This window comes from Lolium perenne, chromosome 2 (assembly GCF_019359855.2).
Source record: "Lolium perenne isolate Kyuss_39 chromosome 2, Kyuss_2.0, whole genome shotgun sequence".
NCBI lineage: Eukaryota > Viridiplantae > Streptophyta > Magnoliopsida > Poales > Poaceae > Lolium > Lolium perenne.
The window spans coordinates 267253661-267277487 of NC_067245.2; the positions used below are offsets into that span (position 1 = coordinate 267253661).

The 23827-nt window shown below is 46.1% G+C and overlaps 1 protein-coding gene across 1 annotated transcript; it reads right to left on the reverse strand.

Annotated features, from left to right (window-relative positions):
• Positions 1 to 9330: 9330 nt before the first annotated feature.
• On the reverse strand, positions 9331 to 11240 carry LOC127335993 (cis-zeatin O-glucosyltransferase 1-like). The gene has a single exon (XM_071826661.1). The coding sequence runs from the start codon at positions 10868 to 10870 to the stop codon at positions 9464 to 9466; it is 1407 nt and encodes a 468-aa protein (XP_071682762.1). The 5' UTR covers positions 10871 to 11240; the 3' UTR covers positions 9331 to 9463.
• Between the last annotated feature and the right edge of the window lie 12587 nt (positions 11241 to 23827).

Sequence of the window (23827 nt, forward strand, 5' to 3'; positions counted from 1 at the left end):
TGATGGTTGGTACATGTATCGATCCTCTTTGATCCTTGATGAAAGGTGTTGAATCTCTTGACATCTGAAACACTTTAATAAATAAAGCCGTGTGCATCATATTGATGCAGAGGCTGACGATTTTTTTAAAATAATACACTTTTTTCTTATATCAGAAATAATACTCGATTTTGAGTTTTTCCAGGAATAATACACTGTCGGTTTCGGGAAACCCGAATTATAAAACTCGGGGTAGTGGAACCCGAAAATTCAAAACTCGGGGTAGTGGAACCCGAAAATTCAAAATCGGGGTAGAGGAGCCCAACTTATCCTGTTTCCGCGCGGTGGAAAAAGAAAAAAGAAGGAATCGGGGTAGAGGAACCCGAAATTTGAAAATCGGGGTAGAGGAACCCGATTTGTTGTAATCGGGTTTGGTGAACCCGAGTTTGTTCTCAGCACCATTTAAGCCACCCCTCTCCCGCCACTTCTTCCCGCTGCCGTGTTTCCCTCCAGCCCTTCCCGCCGCCATATTTCCCACCACCCCTTCCCGCCACCATTTCCCGTCACTCCTTCCCGCCACCATCTCCCGCCATTTTTTGCCGCCACAGCTCTCCCGCCACGCTCTCGGATTTTTCCCTATAAAAGCAGGGATCAACACTCTTCGCTGCACAACTGCTTCTATCTCTCTCTTTTCTGTTGGCTCACCCTTAGCCATCATGAGTGTGTCGTGGTCTGACCCGAGTTTAGGCCGGTAAAGGAGAAGACTATAAGTTAGCCCCCGGGTGTGACTGTGGAGCGGTGTTGGTGCGGACGTCTTGCTAAGGTTAAGAAGGTGGAGGATTTCTCTGATTGTGTCGGCATGAAATTTTTCATGTGTGCGAACCATGATCATGATCCACCCCCAAGTTAAGCTTCGTCGTCCACCAGACCGCCGATATGTTTTGACAGAATTTTGTTGAGGCATATTTGCAGGTCTTTATTTTTCTGGTTTAATGTTACTGTTTCTGCTGCAGTCTCCCCCGCCTCTGTGCAAATGGCTTCACTGGATAGAAAGGAGCAGCCGGATAGTCGAGGGAGGCTAGACGGCGCAGGAATCCTCGCCGGAGCGCAACGACCAGAGAAGGGAAACGGCCATCATGCGCTCGATTGACAGGAGTTCTGGCTTGATTCCTTGCACCACGACGTAGAGGGCGACGAGGCGGTTCTTTCAGTGTCTTCATCTCGGCGAGGGATGTACTGCAACGGCAGCGCCATGGCGAGATACATGCGGCCGGCTCACAGAGAAAAGGGAAAAACGATGGGGAGTTGTGGTGGCGCAAGGGAAGGAAGAAGCTAGGATTTCCAGGGGAAGCCTAGGGCTGGGGATTAAAGAGGAGATGAATGCAGTGTGGTGGTGGTTAACGGTGAGCTGAGAGAGCACTCACGCGTCTCGCTCACGTGAAATGGAGGAAGAAGAGGCCAAACATGAACTAGAACAAGATGGACTAGTGCTTATTTCTCTCTTTCCCTGTTTCTTCTCCTTGTGCTTCATTTCATTTTTCTTGCTGAACTTTCAGAATTAAACAAAGAGAAGAAGAAAAGGTTTTAAACAAATTTTGAATGTTCGAAAATATCTAAAGCAGATTTGAAATTAGTTCTTCAACATATCCAAAATAATAATATTTTTGTTTTTATTATTATTGAAAATAAGATAAGGAAGAAGGGGTTTAAATAAAATAATTTTCTTGATATATTTTATTAAAACATGGAAGGTGATAAAATTTCATGATTATGCATAAAAGAGGAAGAACAAACAAATACTAATAGGGTATTTTTCTCGGCCGTTAGAGATATCACCCCTACAATGCATAGTATAATAAGGAAGTATCATATATAATTTCATCATATTTAATGTTTTGTAGAATCTAAATGCAAATTTGTATACATGATGTATTTGGCATCAATTTTTCTACCTATAATATACCACTCCCACCTCTCTCCTCATTAATTGATGTGCCACATCAGATTATTGTGATCATGACATACATACATGATACTACTCCCTCCATACCGGTATACAGGGGTAATTGTGGTTTTGGAGTAACACCGAAAATAGGGGTAATTTGTCTATTAATTGCCTCAATTAACTCCTAAAAACACTCCCAGCATTTTCCTCTTCCTCCATGTTTTCCCTCTTTCCATGGAAACTAACTGTTGTGGGTATACTTCATGGATATGCCAATGACGTGGTCTAGATCCTGCAAGGTCGGGTGACCCACAGATGATGGTGGTGGCTTATGGCCCACCGGGTGGCCCAGTTGCTATTGATAGAAGATGGAGGAAGTCCAGCCCAGGAACAGAAGCCGGATCCCAACCGACCTACGCCACGAGACGGATCCAAGAAGGCCCATAAAGTGTTCGGATCCATGACGACAAGTTAGGAAATAGGTGGATCCTTGACGTGCACGACAATGTATATTCTGTAGTTAGGCATCTTGTATTCCGGCAAGGACTCTCCGTGTAAACCCTAGATCATGGCACCTTTATAAACCGGATCTTGGGAGCCCTAGAGGCACAACCACAACTCATTGTAACAACGCGAAAGCGCCCAGATAATTTCAGACAAGAAGCAGTAGGCCCTACCTCCGAACATCGTGTTCCGAAGCTGGGTAACTCGCGTACCACCGTCATGATGGCTCTCCGCCTTATGGCCCCCACTTCTTCCCCCCTTCGTCAGGATCCCTCCTTCGGGGTATTGTCGAGTAGGCAACGACATTGACCAATGCATGTGTGAACTTCCGTTGAAAAACATCGAGCGTTGTGCATTCAAAGTGGGCCTAACCCCAATTTTTAGGATTTCATCATTAGCCATCTCATGAATCTGAGAAAGAACACATTTACCCATGAGGAGCAGCAATCAATCTAGCCAATCGGTAACCACCAAAATCCAGCGCAAAACAATATTACCCCTAAATACCGGGTTGGAGGGAGTAGTAGCTATGATACTTCCATTGTGTCTAGTCTAATCTGAAGCAATAATGTTCTACAGTTAATGGGCACAATTGTAGCAGGTGAGACCGGTCGTGGACCTTCCCCTCCGAAATTTATGGACCCAGACGAGCATCAGTTATAAAAAAGTTAACAGAGGGAAATTCAATTCCTTGGTGTTCTCATGGTCAGTCTGGCGAGGAAGGAATGCTATGGTGTCTTTTTTTTCGGGGAAGGAACTATATTATTCAAACTGAAGCATTATATGGAATGGTAGAGTTTTTTAGAACTTTAAAGCAATTAATGTACGCATCGATCAAATCGAGGCTGAAGCAAAGCAACAGTTGTTTGTCAGTATGGGTCGGCTCTCATTACCTGGAACTTAACTTTTCGTTCTTGCTTCTGCATAGGGGTGAGGAGTAAAAGCGTTGGCTGAAGTTTTTCTATGCTTTTTCATGTTTTCTTGGTTGTTTTTCTTCAACTTTTGACCGAGGTCCTCCCTCTATGAACCCTAGCCATTTATTTGGCTTTCCCTCTTCTAATAAGATATGCAGAACTCCTCATGGTTCGCAAAAAATGTTTGTGCGGTGTTACATCGAGCACGCGACTTGTATACAAGTATTGTTAGGTTAAAAAGGTAAAGAGGTGATACTTTGACACGCCATGAGGAAGAGGACCGGGTCATCACAGTTTGCTCCCTGAGTTGAGTTACATTTACGAGGATTTATCCAAGTAAGAAGAAGGAATCATACACGGTCGGATTGTCGAGCAACATATTGCAAAGTTATACTAAACTACAATGGAATATATTATTTGCACAAAGTCGGATTCCTAATGGAAATGTGTTTTAGGAATTGCTAGGGTCATCTTGACTTGGATATATAAAGATTAATTGATTTAATCAGAGCAAGGATACATAAGTTAGAGGCGTGACTGCCCGAGCACAGGAGAGTGGAAGACTATATGTGCTGACACACCATACGACTGCATATTTTAGCACACAAGTTGTTGACATAACAATAATGAAACAAGCATCCACACTCATAACCCTTTTCATTAAATTGTCCATACATAGAAATTACAACTTTATTGTACTTAAAAACCAACTTAAACCTTCTCGGCATAAAAGCGATCCGAAGTAAATTTCAGATTTACCATATCAACAACATAAACAGAAGCACGTGAACTATTTCCCATCAGCACGAAGGAAGTCCTTGCGATCTGATAAGAAGAAAACATGAAAACATTTGAACATACATGTGTTGGCACTCATAACTATCCACCAAGCAGGAGAGTTGCATGCTAAAAGGATAGTAGGAAAAATATCGTACCTAACGTCCTTCATTTCAGTACCACCACCAATAACAACATTTTACGGCCTTGCCGCTATTCTCACACTTGTCATAGAAATTCAGGCAATTAGGTGCCCAATAATCGAGCTCACCACAGACGTGGCAAGCCCCTTTCTTCTTATCAGTCTTCTTCTTGCAGTTTGCAGGATTGATACTCTTATTTCGAGACTAGATACATGAACCTGTGCAGTTGCAGTCATCAAATGCCATGTGTAATGTATGTGTTGCCTCCATTTGAATGATATTATCATCCACACCATGTGTGGATTACTGCTACTCTACTACTAACAAAATTAAACTTACACTGTTACCGGAAGAATTTTGCTATACTTCTATTAAGACTATTGTTGAGTTCATATACAAGTGCTGACAAATAGAGGTGAATTATATACTTGATAATTTGCTGGTGACCTTGTATGCATGTTTATGATGGCTTTGCTGCAGAATCATATTGTCAATTGATCATTTGATCTTTATTTCGTGTGTTGCGGCGTTGATGTCTTACCAGATTCTTGATTTATTGATCTTTATTTTGCCATGCACATTCCACTTGATCATCATAATGATGTTTCATGATTCATTCAAGATGGAATGCATCACTTGATCATTGTTGCTTCCTGAGACTCATAATTTGCTCCCCCACAAACCACTAGAGGATATAATTGTTAAGGCACATCTTCACATGTCCATTATCACCCAATGAACGGCAAGCTTCAAGCACATGTCTTCTTGAGATGCTTATCTCGGACTTTCCCTTCTCAACCTTGATGGATCACCACTTGATGTCATCATGTCATGGCCTATATGAGATCTTACTTTTGATGCTTGCGCATGGAAAGATGCCTAATTAACCCACATAGACAATACAAATACACATATATAATAGGTTAGTTCATGAAGCATAATTGATAGTGCTTACCATACCACAAGATCCTATGTGGTACATTCTTTATGCTTCATGTGTTGAGCAATTTGAAACCAATCTTAACTCTTTTTATTGGTCAACCATGTATTTTCTCTTGCTCGATCACAATATCTTGACGCACATAATAATTAGCTATCTGATTGCAAGTCTTGGTCAACCATGAATCAACTGATGAGACATTATGACTTTGACATATATTCATATCTTGAATTCTTCTCTTGAAGATAAACTCTCAAGATCTTGATCATCCATGGCTTAACACATAAGCTAGAGCAAAGCTTATTTGAGTTCCACAGAAGAAGTCCATCTTCATTTTTTCATCTTGATTATATCATATTCATCTCTTCAAATCGCTGATCTTGATGACAATGACAAGGTATATATTTATCTTCATGGAATTCATACTTGAATCCAACGACACATGATCTTCAAGCAATACTTATCAAATATTCCTTCATGTAGAACTTTACAATAAGGATTGTCATTAGTTACCGAAACCACACATATATACGGGAAAATGTACCATTACAACAACCCTATTTTGCTTACCGTAGGTTCTTATGGGGTCTCCGCTCGTAGGATGCAGGTAAATCATAGAATCTAACTAACTGGTAGTAGCTTCGGAAATACGGGCTCCATAAGGCACTAGAGGGAACTTATTTCACTACCGTAATTCTAGAACTTACTTCGGACAAAATGAAAACCCAGAGTATCCAGATCCTCCTAGCTACTGAAAGGACACAGATGTCGCCTAGAGGGGGGGTGTTGAATAGGCGATTTAAGCTTTTACGAGATGGGCTTAACAAATGCGGAATAAAACTAGCGTTTACTTTGTCAATCCCAAAGCCTATATACTATGGTTCACCTATGTGCACCAACAACTTATGCTAAGCAATACAAGCAACTATGTGATAGCAAGATATATAACTTCAAGCACGATGGCTATCACAAGGTAAAGTGCATAAGTAAAGAGCTCGGGTATAGAGATAACCGAGGCACACGGGAGACGAAGATTTATCCTGAAGTTCACACTCTTGCGAGTGCAAATCTCCGTTGGAGAGGTGCGGTAGCTTAGTGCTCCCGAACGCCACAAGAGGCTCACCTTGAGGTGTGGTTGCTCGATGCACACCAACGCCACAAAGGCCTCACCCCAAGTTGCGGTACTCACACCACACACACGAAGGCGCCTCACCTTATTCTCCGGTGGCCCTCGCCACAAAGGCCTAGGTCACGGTTTCACTAAGGGATTTCCTTCGAGACGGAAACCGGGCCTTACACAAAGATTGGGGCACACATCCACAACTTAATTGGAGGCTCCCAACAAATCACCACAAAGGCCTAGAATCCGTCTAGGGTTCCAAGAACCCAAGAGTAACAACCTTCTTGCTTTCACTTCCACGAATCACCGTGGAGAACTCAAACCTATGCACCAAATGCAATGGCAAGAACACCACAAAGATGCTCAAGTCCTTCTCTCTCAAATTCCAACAAAGCTACAAAAGCTATTGGGGAAATAAGGGAGGAAGAACAAAGAGGAGAACACAAAATTCTCCAAGATCTAGATCCCAAAGATTCACTCACAAAGAGATGATATGGTTTGGTCAAAGTGTGGATCTAGATCTCCTCTCTCTTTTCCCTCAAAAGGGGGCAAGAATCATGGAGGGATAGAGAGATAGGGCAAGCTTCTCAAGATCAAAAATGGAGGAGAGCGAGTGGAAGAAGCAACAGCCCAAGGAGGAAGAAGAGGGGTATTTATACCCCCCAAGAAAATCGAGCCGTTGGGGCAAATCCAGGGCCGGATAATCCGGTGTAAGTGAGGGCCGGATAATCCCCCCCCCCCCCCCCCCCCGGAAAATCCGGGCTCTGGGAAATTCTGGGCAAAAGTCCGGCCTGGATCCAGGGGGTTACTGTGTGACATCGTCGAAAGTCCTTAGCCAAATTGCAAAATATCCGGCCCGGAAAATCCGGCCTCGTGATATAAACCTGCTTGTAAAATCCAAAACTTAAGATTGGTAGCTCCGAATAGAGTGAAACCAATTTTGTTGGAAAGAGGAAGACAAGAGTTTACCCAACAAAAACTAGTGGGGGTGATTTTCTATTATTTTTAGAGGTGCAACACCTCAACATGAGAAACCAAGAAAATCACCAAACTCAAAAATGCAACAAGTGATCTATGCGAAATCCGTTTTCGATGAACTAGAGCTTGTCATGAGAATAAGCACAAGCTCTAAAACATCACATGGATAAGATCCAAACAACCACCAAGAATTATGATGCAAGGATGCAAATTTTAGAGCTCTTCGAAGGATACAATCGAGTTACTCACTCGAGAGCCCTCTTGATAGTACGGCAACTAAACTATAAACCGGTCTCCAACTACACCATGAGACCGGTGAGATAGAAACCCTATCAAGAGCAAACCTTAACCTTGCGCATTCCACTTGAGCTTGATGATCATGGTCTTGACCGCAACAAGATGGAACGCCTTTCTTGATTGTGCTTGCTAGATGAAGTCATGCGAAATGCTCCCCCATACTCCACTATGGGAAAACTTCTTCTTCGGTGCGTCTTCACATATCCATGATCACCATATGGATGTCAAGCTTCAAGCATATGATCTCTTCGAGTTGGCTCATCTTGAACTTGCACTTCATTTCTTCATTCTTCATCATGTTGATGTCTTGAAGTAACTTGAGGGCTCACTCCATCTTCATCTTCAAGACATACTTGACACTTGATATCTTTCATCAATTTTTTCTTATTGCAACCTTGAAGCCAACATATGGTTCAAGCATTGCCTATGGACAACTCCTACAAATATAACTCAATGCAAACATTAGTCCATAGTGATTGTCATTAATTACCAAAACTACACATGGGGGCTCCATGCACTTTCAGCTACCACACAAGAAGTTCATCTTCATTTCTTCTTCCGACGGGTTAGGTGCATGTCAGTGACTTGGAGTTATTTCTGACAAGGTCGGGGTGATAGGCGACTGTCCCTTCGCAGAAGGGGTTTAAGCACCAATCAGAGAAAATAAATAATGTACTAGTGATTTATTTTGGTATCACTCGTTAACTTGTTATTTGAAGTTGTGTTCATGTCAGTATGTTTATTTGAGAGGTCAAGTGAACATAAGAAACATCTTGTAATTTACATTACATGCTCCTCTATGTTCAATTTTAACTAAATCCCAAAATATAAAAATACTTTGCACTCCATCTTTACTTCATTTTAGTTTTGTTTTGTATTCCTTACACACCATTGTAGCTAACAAACTCTTCGGTGGAGTTAGCAACCACATGATAGCCACACACACACACCCCCAAAATTCCATGTTCTAAGAGAAATACAAGCTAAAACTATTTCTTTTGCATTTGGGAATTTGCTACCTAGGGCTAGCTACCCCTTCAACTTTCGATTCAAGCCGACTTAAACTCTTTTACCTTGTATTTCTCGTCGAACATGGATTTTTGGTCTACAAACCGGTTTCAGAAATTTAGTTTGATATTTTTTTAATCGCCACTTTTTGGTTAGCATTTTTGCATGTATCTTTTTGGGCTGTGAGTTGACTTTGATGAACATGGACTTAAATTTGAAATCACTATAATTGCTCTTTATTTGTTTTACTAATGTGCGCATGTGTCATTTTATTGGGGGTGTGTTACTATCCGTGGGTAGCGAGTCATTTATCTGTGGAGGTAATGTATGGGTGAAGTGAAGGGGAGTGATGTTTTGGCACATGGGAGCGTATGCTCCCTTTATTTTGAAATACATGTTAGACACATTTTAAAATGTCAAAAAATTTGAAACAAAAATTTCGCACGTACATCTTCATGTGCTACGCGCTCACAAAGTCGTTTCATGGAAAATCGACATGTCATGTGGCGTGTGTAAAAAAGACAAAATTCGGTGCTGAAACAAAGACTTATCACAAGATAAATTTTCTTTTTTTCGCTTCGACTACAAAAAATATCATTTTTTCGTGAAACTTGACGAATACACATATATTATGAAGATGTACATGTAAATTTTTTTATCAAAATTTTTTAACACTTGGAAATATGTTTTTATGGTAGAGGGATCATACGCACCCGGGAGCCGAATTGATGTGAAGTCGTTAGTTTCATAATTCGAAATGAAATGTAAATTTTCAAGAATACAATTCAAGCTCTTCCAATCTCAGTTCGTCAGATTTTTTGCACTAGTATGATAGTACGCCCTACGCCGATACGGCGATCACCTTGTGATGTAAGCAACAAAGTCATCAAGGCCTTTGCTCGAGGAGCCACCCTCTCCTACGGAGGCACGAATAGCCTCGCCAAGAACCTTCGCCCGGTGCCGCATTGCCATCCCTTTGTCTGAGACCATCGCCTCTTCGATCACGCCCTGGATGGCCGCCGCCGGTACCACCTCACTGTGCTTCTCCCATGGTCGCACTAGGAGGCCGACCTTGAGGTACTTGCAGAGAAACTCCGCGTCCCACGGCTGATCGGAGTGCATTGGCCAGGTGAGGATCGGCTTGCCGTGGCTTAAGCTTTCCATGGTGGAGTTCCAGCCGCAGTGGCTCATGAACGCCGCCGTGGCACCGTGCGCCAGGATCTCTAGCTGCGGCGCCCAACCGGTGATCACCAGTCCCGTCCCCTTGGTTTCTCTAGTGAACTCGGACAGTAGCTTCTCGTAGGGACTCTCGCCGCCCGACTCTGCGAATATGTCGGCCCGGTCGGCGTCGCGCAGTACCCAGATGAACCTCTGTTTGCTGCTCTTGATTGCGGCGGCCATCTCCGCAATCTGCTCAACCCGGAATGACGTCGTCGTCCCGAAGGACACGTAGAGCACCGATTCCTCTGGCTGCGCGTCGAGCCAGTTCATGCACTCGTGCAGCGTCTTCCCCGGCGCCCGGGCGCTCGCGTCCAGCAGCGGGTTCAGCGGCCCGACCGCGAAGAGCTTCCGCTCCTTGAACTGCGGGTGCTCGGCGATCGCATCGATGAACTCGCCCTCAATCGCGCGGCAGGTGTTCATGACCAGGCCGGACGAGGGGAGGCTTCCCCTGTTCTGCATCTCCCCCGCTGCCCGGAAGACGAACTCCAAGAACTCCTTGGTCGTGCACGCGTCGATGGGGAGGAACTGGAGGTCGTGGTCGCGCAGGAGCCTATGCTCCTTGTCCAGCCACGCCATGCTGTACGAGATGGCCACGCACTGCAGCCCGAAGGCCTCGCCATTGCTCAGCCGCGCCGCCTCGACGGCGGCGAAGGCGTTCAGGTTGTCGTAGACGACGATAACGCGACGGTAGGTAGCTGACAGGCGCTCGAGAAGGACGGCGAGAGGGGCGCGCGCGGCGGCAGTGAAGGCCTCCCACATGGGCATAAGGTGGCTGGGGAAGGGGGACGCGGCGGTCGGGTCGGGGGCCGGGGACTCGTAGGTGGCGACGTCGAGGTTGTGGAACTGGATGGAGGCGAGAGCGCCGGGGTCCCAGCCGTGCACGCGCGATTGCGCCTGCCGGACGTGCGCCGCGGGCGCGGCGTAGTGCACAGAGAGTCCCCGCGACGCGACCAGCAGGGAGAGGTGCAGGAGCTGGTTCAGGTGGCCCTGCGCGGGGAAGGGCACCGCGACCAAGGCCACAGACTCGATCGAGTCGAGCGCCATTGAATTTCTGTCTGTGTACTGTGCTTCTGAACTTTTCTTGTGTTGCACAGAGCCACAGATTGAGAGGAGGTCAGAGTCGCAATATATAGATAGACCAAAATTCTCTGCAACCACCAGGCAATGAGTTGAGTAATTTAGCTCAGTATGCAGAGCAATCCATTGGTGACGTCGCAATTAAACTATGATACTAGAATCGAAGATACTCCAAGTGTGTTGTTCCGTCTTCTTACTAGTACTCACGATGTCAACATCACCCAATGGAGACGCCGATCCTCGGTTGAAGCGGCATGAGTCGATCGTGGTGACGCTGAACAACCATCATTGGTGAGAGGATTGGATCTGCATGGTAGAGCAAAGACTTCCCGCAACCCTGCCGGTTTGTATTTGCTTGCTATAAAGCTCGTGGCCGACGACACTGGGCAGGCCTGGATCACTCAGCGGCAGGGACATGCCGCCTTCGTCACCACTGACGACAGACGACCGGCCGATCTATTGTAGCGCGAGAGTGCAAGCCCAAAACGAAAACGGTGACGTAGTAACTTCATCCACAAGAAACTAGAATCTGATGTTTTCTCCGCCCTCTCAGTTTGTTTTCTAGCTTTTGGCCGATCGCCTTGTGTTTGTAACCATTCTATTTTCACATGCTAAGAAATGCATCTCCTCATGTAAGTTGGCCCCCCGTCACTATCTATAACCTGACGCATGCCATGTATCTGAAGCACAATGCTACACCGTCGCTTTAGCTGACGAGAACGTATATCACGGCAACTGAACAAGAGCGCAACTCAAACTCGAACACTCGAAGAGGGAGTGGGGGCATCGTCAGTTCGGTAGTCTCGACGTGATGAATTAGCCAATGTTTTCTTCCAAAAGAAGTACGTCCAATGTACGTACAAATTTTAGAGTTTGGAGCACACACTGGACCTTCCAATTATACGGCGCTTCACACAGACGAGGCCGAATGTGGACCATCTACATGCATGGACGGCCGCGCATCGAGGTGCCGGCGTTGCCGCGCCAACAGGAAAACGCCACCGCCGTCCGCATCAGATCACAAAACCAGAATCTCCCTGTGATCTATTTCTGCCCCAGCGACTGAAGAATATCTGCTGTATCATATGTGTATTCAGTATTCTTTCATAAGCTGCAGCATGACAACGTTTGCCATCTTCTGCCCACCCGTTTTCTCTGTCTGGCTATGGATAGCGAATATAGCAGAATTGTCTTCCGTGCTGGGTCGCTGCGTGTTGCAGATGAGAACTAATCAAGCCTCAACCATACGCGACGACGTAGCTGAACAGATCTAATCAAGCATCAACAACACTGACAATCAATTCATTCCTGCAAGTGATAGAGATTTGGAAAGAAACAAAAGTCATAGTGGCAACACACTAGTAGGCTACATAATGGATAATCTTATGTTGTTTTCCATTTTTCGATGGTTGGTACATGTATCGATCCTCTTTGATCCTTGATGAAAGGTGTTGAATCTCTTGACATCTGAAACACTTTAATAAATAAAGCCGTGTGCATCATATTGATGCATAGGCTGACAATTTTTTTTAAAATTAATACACTTATTTTGCTTAGTTCAGAAATAATACTCGATTTAGAGTTTTTCCAGAAATAATACACTGTCAGTTTCGGGAAACCCGAATTATAAAACTCGGGGTAGTGGAACCCGAAAATTCAAAATCGGGGTAGAGGAGCCCAACTTATCATGTTTCCGCGGTGGAAAAAGAAAAAGAAGGAATCGGGGTAGAGGAACCCGAAATTTGAAAATCGGGGTAGAGGAACCCAATTTATTGTAATCGGGTTTGGTGAACCCGAGTTTGTTCTCAGCACCATTTAAGCCACCCCTCTCCCGCCATCCCTTCCCGCCGCCGTGTTTCCCTCCAGCCCTTCCCGTCGCCATGTTTCCCGCCACCCCTTCCCGCCACCATTTCCCGCCAATCCTTCCCGCCACCATCTCCCACCATTTTTTGTCGCCACAGCTCTCCCGCCATGCTCTCGGATTTTTCCCTATAAAAGCAGGGATCAACACTCTTCGCTGCACAAGTGCTTCTATCTCTCTCTCTCTTTTTTCTGTTGGCTCACCCTTAGCCATCATGAGTGTGTTGTGCTCTGACTCGGAGTTTAGGCCGGTAAAGGAGAAGGCTATAAGTTAGCCCCCGGGTGTGACTGCAGAGCGGTGTTGGTGCGGCCGTCTTGCTAAGGTTAAGAAGGTGGAGGATTTCTCTGATTGCTTCGGCATGAAATTTTTCATGTGTGCGAAATATGATCATGATCCACCCCCAAGTTAAGCTTCGTCGTCCACCAGGCCGCCGGTATGTTTTGACAGAATTTTTTTGAGGCATATTTGCAGGTCTTTATTTTTCTGGTTTTAATGTTACTGTTTGTGTTGCAGTCTCTCCCGCCTCTGTGCAAATGGCTTCACTGGATAGACAAGGAGCAGCCGGATGGTCGAGGGAGGCTAGATGGCGCGGGAATCCTCGTCGGAGCGCGATGTCCAGAGAAGGGAAACGGCCATCGTGCGCTCGATTGACAGAGTTCTGGCTCGATTCCTTGCACCACGACAAAGAGGGCGACGAGGCGGTTCTTTCAGTGTCTTCATCTTGGCGAGGGATGTACTGCAACGGCAGTGCCATGGCGAGATACATGCGGCCGGCTCACAGAGAAAAGGGAAAAACGATGGGGAGATGTGGCGGCGCAAGGGAAAGGAAGAAGCTAGGGTTTCCAGGGGAAGCCTAGGGCTGGGGATTAAATTAAGAGGAGACGAAAGCAGTGTGGTGGTAGTTAAGGTTGAGCTGAGAGAGCATTCACGCGTCTCGCTCACGTGAAATGGAGGAAGAAGAGGCCAAACATGAACTAGAACAAGATGGACTAGTGTTTCTTTCTCTCTTTCCCTGTTTCTTCTCCCTGTGCTTCATTTCATTTTTCTTGTTGAACTTTCAGAATAAAACAAAGAGAAGAGAAGAAAAGGTTTTAAACAAGTTTTGAATGTTCGAAAATATCTAAAGCAGATTTGAAATTAGTTCTTCAACATATCCAAAATAATAATATTTTGGTTTTTATTATTATTGAAAATAAGATAAGGAAGAAGGGGTTTAAATAAAATAATTTTCTTGATATTATTTATTGAAACATGGAAGGCGATAAAATTTCATGAGTGTGCATAAAATAGGAAGACCAAACAAATACTAATAGGGTATTTTTCTCGGCCGCTACAGATATCACCCCTATAATGCATAGTATAATAAGGAAGTATCATATATAATTTTATCATATTTAATGTTTTGTAATATTTAATGTTTTGTAGAATCTAAATGCAAATTTGTATACATGATGTATTTGGCATCAAGTTTTTTACCTATAATATACCACTCCCACCTCTCTCATCATTAATTGATGTGCCACATCAGATTATTGTCATCATGGCATACATGATACTACTCCCTCCATACCGGTATACAGGGGTAATTGTGGTTTTGGAGTAATACCGAAAATAGGGGTGATTTCTGTATTAATTGCCTCAATTAACTCCTAAAAACACTCCCCACATTTTCCTCTTCCTCCATGTTTTCCCTCTTTCCATGGAAACTAACTGTTGTGGGTACACTTCATGGATATGCCAACGATGTGGTCTAGATCCGGCAAGGCCGGGTGACCCACAGATGGTGGTGGTGGCTTATGGCCCATCGAGCAACCCAGTTGCTATTGATAGAAGATGGAGGAAGTCCAGCCCAGGAACAGAAGCCGGATCCCAACCGACCTACGCCAGGAGTCGGATCCAAGAAGGCCCATAAAGTGTTTGGATCCATGACGACCAGTTAGGAAGTAGGTGGATCCTTGACGTGCACGGCAATGTATATTCTGTAGTTAGGCATCTTGTATTCCGGCAAGGACTCTCCGTGTAGACCCTAGATCATGGCACCTTTATAAGCCGGATCCTGGGAGCACTAAAGACACAACTACAACTCATTGTAATAACGCGAAAGCGCCCAGATAATTTCAGACAAGCAGCAGTAGGCCCTAACTCCGAACATCGTGTTCCGAAGCTGGGTAACTCGCATACCACCATCCCGATGGCTCTCCACCTTATGGCCCCCACTTCTTCCCCCCTCCGTGAGGATCCCTCCTTCGGGGTATTGTCGAGTAGGCAACGACACTAACCAATGCATGCGGGATCCTCCGTTGAAAAACACCGAGCGTTGTGCATTCAAAGTGGGTCTGACCCCGATATTTAGGATTTCATCATTAACCATCACATGAATCTGAGAAAGAACACATTTACCCATGAGGAGCAGCAATCAATCTAGCCAATCGGTAACCACCAAAATCCAGCACAAAACAATATTACCCCTAAATACCGGTATGGAGGAGCTATGATACTCCCATTGTATCTAGTCTAATCTGAAACAATGTTCTACAGTTAATGGGCAATTGTAGCAGGTGAGACCAGTCGTGGACCTTCCCCTCCGAAATTTATGGACACAGACGAGCATCAGTCTATAAAAAAATTAACAGAGGCAAATTCAATGGTGTTCTCATGGTCAGTCTGGCGAGGAAGGAATGCTATTGTATCTTTTTTTCGGGGAAGGAACTATATTATTCAAACTGAAGCATTATATGGAATGGTAGAGTTTTTTAGAACTTTAAAGCAATTAATATACGCATCGATCAAATCGAGGCTGAAGCAAAGCAACGGTTGTTTGTCAGTATGGGTCGGCTCTCATTACCCTGGAGCTTAACTTTTCGTTCTTGCTTCTGCATAGGGGTGAGGAGTAAAAGCGTTGGCTGAAGTTTTTCTATGCTTTTTCATGTTTTCTTGATCGTTTTTCTTCAACTTTGGACCGAGGTCCTCCCTCTATGCAGGGCCGCCCCTGGGGAGGGTCTGGCGGGGCGGCCGCCCCGGGCTCAGAAAAATTGGCGACTCATATTTCTTTTGTATAGGCTTACTATATATTGCAGAAAAAAGAGAGCAGGTTTACGATTTTAGATGGGCTGGATCTACAGTTGGACCTTTTTTTCATTTGGTTTTCAATCTGGCTGGCCGGCCACAACTTGAGTCAGCGCCTGAAATCCATTCCATCTATCGATGTGTGAAACATTGCTAATTTGCCTGAGCCCGATGCCTCGATTCCCTGCTTGCCCTCTCGCGATTCGTGGCTATCACCTAGGCCGCTTGGTTCCTGCCCTCGCTCTCGCCGATCGCGATGGACCGACCGCGAGACGATCTGCTGACTGTTGCCCTCCTGCGGACTACGGTGCTACCTGCTAGTCCGCCGGCTAGTGGCTGTCGCAGTTGGCAGTCCTAGTCGGACCATCATCAATCAGGTAATCATGCAATCTGCGTATTAGATTAAGATAGAAGGTAAGAACGCCGGTGCAGTTCTCTTGGAATTCTACTATATGCTCGCATAAAATTCGGGTTCTGAATTTTGACCAGCAGTTGTTTTTTTTTTTTTTTTTTTTTGAGATAAACCTGCTGCATTTGTATTACTAACTAGCACTTTCCTGTGCTAAAAGGTTCACAATAAACTCTGGAGGATGGTCCATCCAGGTGTTACAAATTTTATTCATGCAGCCTACTTGCGCTAGACAGTGCGCGACGCCATTAGACGACCTACGGGAGTGACATACTGAGAACTCCCCGAAACTCTTCAGCAGATCCTTGATCTCTTCCACGAGAGGCCCGTGTATCGAACGGTCCATGTCGTTGCTTCGAAGCTTCGTAATCGCAGCGAGACAATCTGACTCCAGGCATATCTTTTCAACCCTCCTGACCCTCGCAAGCTCCAATGCCAGTTTACACGCCAATAGTTCGGCTCTCTCCGGATCAGACACAGACCGCAAAAAACGGCACGCACCCAATAGGAACTCACCGTGGTGGTCGCGGAACACCACGCCACAGCCGCCTGTTTCTGAATCCTTCAAGAACGCCCCGTCCGCATTCGCCTTGAGCCAACCCGCATCAGGTGGTAACCAAGCTTCTGTCCCCCTGTGCGCCTCAGACACTGATACAGTTCTGCTATTAGCCCACTCATCCACTAAGTGAATCGATCGGCGGGCAATAGACTGCGGATCCTCGATCTTGACGTCCTCCCTGGCCTCATTTCTTGCCAACCAGTTCTGGTAGATCACCATAATGCCGACAGCTAGTTCTCTTTCCTTTAGAGTACACAGCCAATCCAACATCCACCCCTGGAGCTCACTAGAATTTCTGACTCGCCTATGAGGATTGGCCAATGGGAACCCCGTCAGTCGCCGGCATTGGTCCCAAATTTCAGCTGAGTGTGGGCAGCCCCAAAACCGGTGCTTCAAGGACTCCTCCCGGCCACATACCACACAGTTCACCCCATATTTTATGTGCCTCCTACTCAGCTCCTCTCCCACCGCCAGCCCATTCTTGATCAGCCTCCAGGTATGTATTTTTGCTTTGCCTGGTACCTCTGCTCCCCAGAGCGCAAGCCACCCTCTGTGCTCTTCACACGACCCCGATGACCCTGGCCTCCCTTGCCTCAACTCCTGTATCTGCCTACTAAGATGGTACGCCGACTTAACTGTGAAAATTCCGTTTTTGGTGTAGTTCCATGCAATGTAATCTCCTGTGCCAGCACGACCCACTGGAATTTGCAGTATATCAGCGACATCCCCATCGAAGAACAGATCCTTCAGCTTTTCTTCATCCCACCCCGTCCCATCCGAAAGCAGCAACTCTTCCACCTTGGATACATTTTGGTCCGATTTTTGGCCCAGTGGCCTCATCAGACCTGATCGTGGGATCCAATTATCCTCCCACACTTTAACGGATTTTCCATCCCCTATTCGCCACACCAAGCCCTGTTTGAGCAACTCTCTCCCATGCAAAATACTCCTCCATGTAAACGAGGCTCCTTTGGGACAATCAGTTGTCAACAGGTCATCCTTCTTACAATACCGTCCTCTAAGGACCCTAGCACACAACGAGGTAGGATTCGTCACAAGCCTCCAGGCTTGCTTGGCAAGGAGCGCTTGGTTGAAATCTTCAAAGTGTCGAAACCCCATCCCTCCTGTCCTCTTCGACTTCCCCATCTTGCTCCAGCTTATCCAGTGAGTTTTCCTTTTACCATCAGCCGCACCCCACCAGAATCTTGAGGCCACTGATCGTAAGGAGCCACATGTCTTCTTTGATAACCGAAAGACTCCCATCGGAAAAGTTGGGACGGCCTGAAGTACAGATTTTATAAGAGTTTCTTTGCCCTCCATGGATAGGCCTTGTCCCTTCCAGCCCTTTACCTTGCTCCAAGCCCTATCTGCCACATATTTGAAAACCCCTTCCTTGCTACGACCTACCACTGTAGGCAGACCCAAATATTTCTCGGACAAAGCCTCCCCCTGGATATTGATGACTTCTTTCAGCTCCCCCTTCACCTGTTCCTGGCACCCCTTACCGAAGAAAATAGATGATTTTTGAAGGTTGACGCGCTGCCCTGAACTCGCTTCATATATTTGCAGGATGCTTCTAAGAGCCGCCAGATTGCTCGTGCTAGCCTCCAGGAAGACGATGCTATCATCTGCAAAAAGAAGGTGCGTAATGGTAGGGCTGTCCCGACCAAAACCCACTCCCTCAATCCTCCGTTCCGCCTGCGCCTGCTTCAAGAGCGCCGAGAATCCTTCGACACAGAAAAGAAACAGGTAAGGAGACAAGGGGTCTCCCTGCCTGAGCCCTCTAGATGGCGAAAAGTGCTCAGACAGCCCTCCATTCAACTTCACTGCGAACCTGGCAGTACCAACGCATCTCATGATCATATGTATCCAGTTCTGGCAGAAACCCATCTTTAACATCATTTCTTCTAGAAACCTCCATTCCACTCGATCGTACGCCTTCATCATATCCAACTTGACTGCACATAAGGGTTTCTTCCTCTTTCTCTTCCGAATGGCGTGAACACACTCATAAGCTATCAGCACGTTGTCTGTGATCAGCCGTCCGGGCACAAACGCGCTCTGTTCCTCTGAGATCAGAATCGGAAGTATTCTCTTCAGCCTATTTGCAACGACCTTAGAAGCGATTTTGTACAGAACGTTACATAAACTAATAGGTCGGAATTGTGACAACAGCTCTGGATGATTTACTTTAGGAATCAAGACTAGGATGGTGTCATTGAAACCCTCCGGGCATCCCCTTCCCAACAAGAAATCTCTAACCGCTTCACAAACTGCATCCTTTAACAACGACCAGTGTCGTTGGTAGAAAAGTGCCGGCAAACCATCTGGCCCGGGGGCCTTTGTAGGCCCCATCTGAAACAAAGCTTCCTCTATCTCCTTGTCGGCAAAAGCCCCAGTGAGCTTCGAGTTCATATCTGCCGAGATGACAGGGTTGATCAGCTGGAGGACCTGGTCCGCCTGTGCAGACCCTTCAGACGAATATAACTCTTGATAAAAATGTAACGCCATATCCCTCATGCCTTCATCCGTGTTGCAGATAGATCCATCACTTCGTAGCAGCCTCTTAACTGTATTCTTCCTCCTTCTATGTGATGCTCGGTTATGAAAAAATTTAGTATTCCTGTCGCCGGCCTTGAGCCACTCCTGTCGTGAGCGTTGTCGGTACATGACCTCCTCTCTCTCATATATGTTATGTAGCTTCTCCTCGATCTCGCGAACCTCCAGTGAGGAATTTGAGACTAAAGCTTCCGTCTTGGCGACGTCCAACTTACTTCGGAGGGCCTTTAATTCCGCCTTTACTGAGCCAAAGGTGTGAAAACTCCACTTTTGCATTTCTCTGGTCATATCTTGGAGCTGACTCCAAAACCCCTGAATACCCAAGCCATGCCGCTGCCTTTCATCCCACGCCCCTTTGATCATTCGCTCATAATCCTCATGCTTAGTCCACATTTCTTCATACATAAATCCTCTTTTCTGGAACCTTGGGCCAGGTGGCAAAGTCTCCAGAACCCTAATGACCAGAGCCGAGTGATCCGATTCTTCCGTCGCAATGTGCTCTACATGAGAAGACGGAAACATATGTAGGAACGACGCTGTCGCCGTCCCCCTGTCCAATCTGACCTGTATATTATCCCCTCCTTCCCTCTTGTTACTCCAGGTATATTTATATCCTGAATACCCCAGATCAGATAATCCACAATCCATTAAGCAATCTCGGAACGCCTCAATTTGAGCAGCATTCCTTGGATTGCCGCCCAACTGCTCGTCCTGAGAAAGTACTTCATTAAAATCTCCAGCACATAACCAAGGTAGATCATCCTGTGAACTTAGATATCTGAGCTTATCCCACATCCTCTGGCGCTGATCCACCCTTGGTTCGCCATATACTCCACTAAACCTCCAAGTCTTACCACCAACAGAGATTTTGGCATCAATATAAGATAGGCACCAGGGTCTAACTGACACGTCCACCTCCTCCTTCCACCATAGCGCCAGGCCTCCACTTCTACCAACACAATCCACCGCCACCCCGTGTTTAAAACCCAGGCTCCATCTGAGCCTCTCCATTGCCTTAGCTCTCTTTTTTGTCTCTGACAAGAACACCACCACTGGGTTGTAAGACCTCACCAGGTCTCTCAGTTCGCCTACTGCCGCGTCCAACCCCAAGCCACGGCAGTTGAGGCATAGGAGATTCATTGGTCCCGGCGGCCCCGCGCCGCAGGGTCCGCCGATTGGGTGTCTAGCCTCTGGAACACCGAGCTGCTATGTCCTTCTCCCCCTCCCCTTGCTGGAGCCTCGAGCCTATTGAAAACAGACCCCACATGATCCAACATCTCATCCCTGGTATTCTCCACTTCCATCCTGTCAAACACCGAGTTTTTCCGCTGGCGCTTGCCATCATTCGCGAGCCCGTCATCCCCTACAACTTGAACCGGAACGGGCAGCCAGATTTGCTTGGAGCCTCTCTTCCTACCCCCCGCACCCTGTGGTGCGTTTTTTGGAGCTATCTCTTGTGCTCGACTGGCGGCAGGTGCCAGTGCAGCCTGCGCACTCCTAGTTCGCCTCGTAAAAGTGCCAACCCTCGGCCTCCCCTCTTCTACCCCAACTTCCTTGCCCCGAAGATCTCTAGCTGTCTTATTGGCTTCCTGATTGTCCAAGCTAGCCGCTGCCCCCTTGTCATATCTCGTCTCATACCCACCAGTGCGGGATGAACTCGAGAAGGACCCCTCTCTCATCAAGTTTCTCCTCGGGGGAATATCTCTGATGCTGACACCACCCCACCCTCTTGACTCCGACCCCGTTGAGTAGTTGCAAAAACTCCCAGATGAGTTCGAGGGACGAGCAGGTGCAGGTTGCTTCTGGGGTTTGCGTGGTGAGGCCCTAAGCCACTCTCCCCACTGCTTTATATCCGACTTCTCCACAGCACAGCCATCCTCCGGGTGAACAATGCACCCACATTCAAAACAGAAGTGAGGGATCCTTTCGTACTTGATGTCAAACCAGGTCCCTTCAACATCATCCTCCCTCTCCTTCATACTCACTCCCCTCGGGAGCGGCTGATCCACCCTTATTTCCACTCTAATCCTTAGGTCCTTACCCCATGCAATACCATCCTGATCAACATCAACAGATATATACTTCCCAACCCAGTTTCCAATAAGCTTGCCGTATAATTTGTTCATCATATCCATGGGAAGGTCTGGTACTCTAATCCAGATATCCATTGTGTCGAAGATCATGTCTGACGGTCTCACCGAGCCTGCATAATCCTTCAGAAGAACCGCAGCAAAGTCAAACTGCCACGGGCCATTGTTCATCGCATGCTTCCAGTCCCCCTCCGAAGAAAATCTCACCACAAACCTATTGTTACCAATATCTCTGAATTGTGCAGGCCTATGGAGGCCCCACGCTCGATCCATCGCCCGCTCCAAAGCCCCGATCACCAGCTTCCTCGAGGCACATACCTTCCCCACCGCCGCCCACCTCGGACGCGGCGTCTCCGACGAACTCATCCCGCCGATCACCAGCCCAGTGGCCTCCTTCTCGGTTAGCAACAGATCACCCATCCTCGCCGACAAACCAGCCGCTAGATCATCGCCTCCCCTCTTGGCAGGCGACCGCGACGGTGTTCTGGACGAACTGCCACCCTGCGGACTCGATCTGGGACGTGCCGCCATGGCGCAACCTCCTCCTCCCCGCAGCAGTCGAGCACGGGAGAGGATACACACCGTCGCACGGATCGGATCTTGCCGTCAAGATCGTAGCCGCCGTCGAGAACACCACCCTCAAGGAGAAAACCCTAGCCTAACCGCGATCGCCTCCGTGATCGCCTCCAGGGAACTTTCGCCTGTATTTGGTGGACCCGCTTGACCAGCAGTTGTTGTTCTTATTTGCAGGAGCGGGGTTAACTGGTTTGGCAACTCTATACATCGACAAGAAGTTAATGGACGAGTTTAATATTGATTCCATCGTCACAGACTTTGCTTATAGGAATTTAGCGGAGAAAATTTTAAGATATCATGTAAACATTGTTTTATATGTATATTGAAGTTGTGTATACTTAAACGTATTTATTTTTCATCATCTCATACATACGAAAAAAACTAGTAAGAGGGGCCCAAAATTTTAGTTTCTCCCGGGCCTTAGAAATCTCAGGACCGGCCCTGCCTCTATGAACCCTAGCCATTTCTTTTGGCTTTTCCTCTTCTAATATAAGATATGCAGTACTCCTCATGGTTCGCAAAAAATGTTTGTGCGGTGTTACATCGAGCACGCGACTTGTATACAAGTATTGTTGGGTTAAAAGGATAAAGAGGTTGGAGGTGATACTTTGACACGCCATGAGGAAGAGGACCGGGTCATCACAGTTTGCTCCCTGAGTTGAGTTACCTTTACGAGGATTTATCCAAGTAAGAAGAAGGAATCACACACAGTCGGATTGTCGAGCAACATATTGCAAAGTTATACTAAACTACAAATGGAATATATTATTTGCACAAAGTCGGATTTCTAACGGAAATGTGTTTTAGGAATTGCTAGGGTCATCTTGACTTGGATATATAAAGATTGATTTAATCAGAGCAAGGATACATAAGTTAGAGTTATAGGCGTGACTGCCCGAGCACAGGAGAGTGGAAGACTATATGTGATGACACACACCATACGACTGCATATTTAGTACATAAGTTGTTGACATAACAATAATGAAACAAGCATCCATACTCATAATCCTTTCCATCAAATTGTCCATACATAAAAATTACAACTTTATTGTAATTAAAAACAAACTTAAACCTTCTTGGCATAAAAGCGATCCGCTGACGAGATTCTTATTGATGGAGGGAACGTGCTGCACATTCTTCAGCTGGATGGTCTTTCCCGAAGTAAATTTCAGATTTACCATAGCAACACCATAAACAGAAGCACATTAACTATTTCCCATCAGCATGGAGGAAATCCTTGCGACCTGATAAGAAGAAAACATGGAAACATTCGAACATACATGTGTTGGCACTCATAACTATCCACCAATCAGGAGAGTTGCATGCTAAAGGGATAGTAGGAAAAATATCGTACCTGACGTCCTTCATCTCAGTACCAGCACCAATAACAACATTTGGGGTCTTGCCGCTATTCTCACGCTTGTCATAGCAATTCAGGCAATTAGGTGCCCAATAATCGAGCTCACCACAGATCTCGTGGCAAGCCCCTTTCTTCTTATTAGTCATCTTCTTGCAATCTGCGGGATTGATACTCTTATTTCGAGACTAGCTACATGAACTTGTGCACTTGCAGTCATCAACTGCCATGTATAATGTATGTGTTGCCTCCATTTGAATGATATTATCATCCACACCATGTGTGGATTACTGCTACTACTAACAAAATTAAACTTTATTTACACTGTTAACGGAAGAATTTTCTTATACTTCTATTAAGATTATTGTTGAGTTCATATACAAGTGCTGACAAATACATGTGAATTATATACTTGATAATTTGCTGGTGACCTTGTATGCATGTTTA

Excerpts from the sequence above, each read along its gene's own strand:
- LOC127335993 (XM_071826661.1), bottom strand. The coding sequence starts at position 10,870 with ATGGCGCTCGACTCGATCGAGTCTGTGGCCTTGGTCGCGGTGCCCTTC.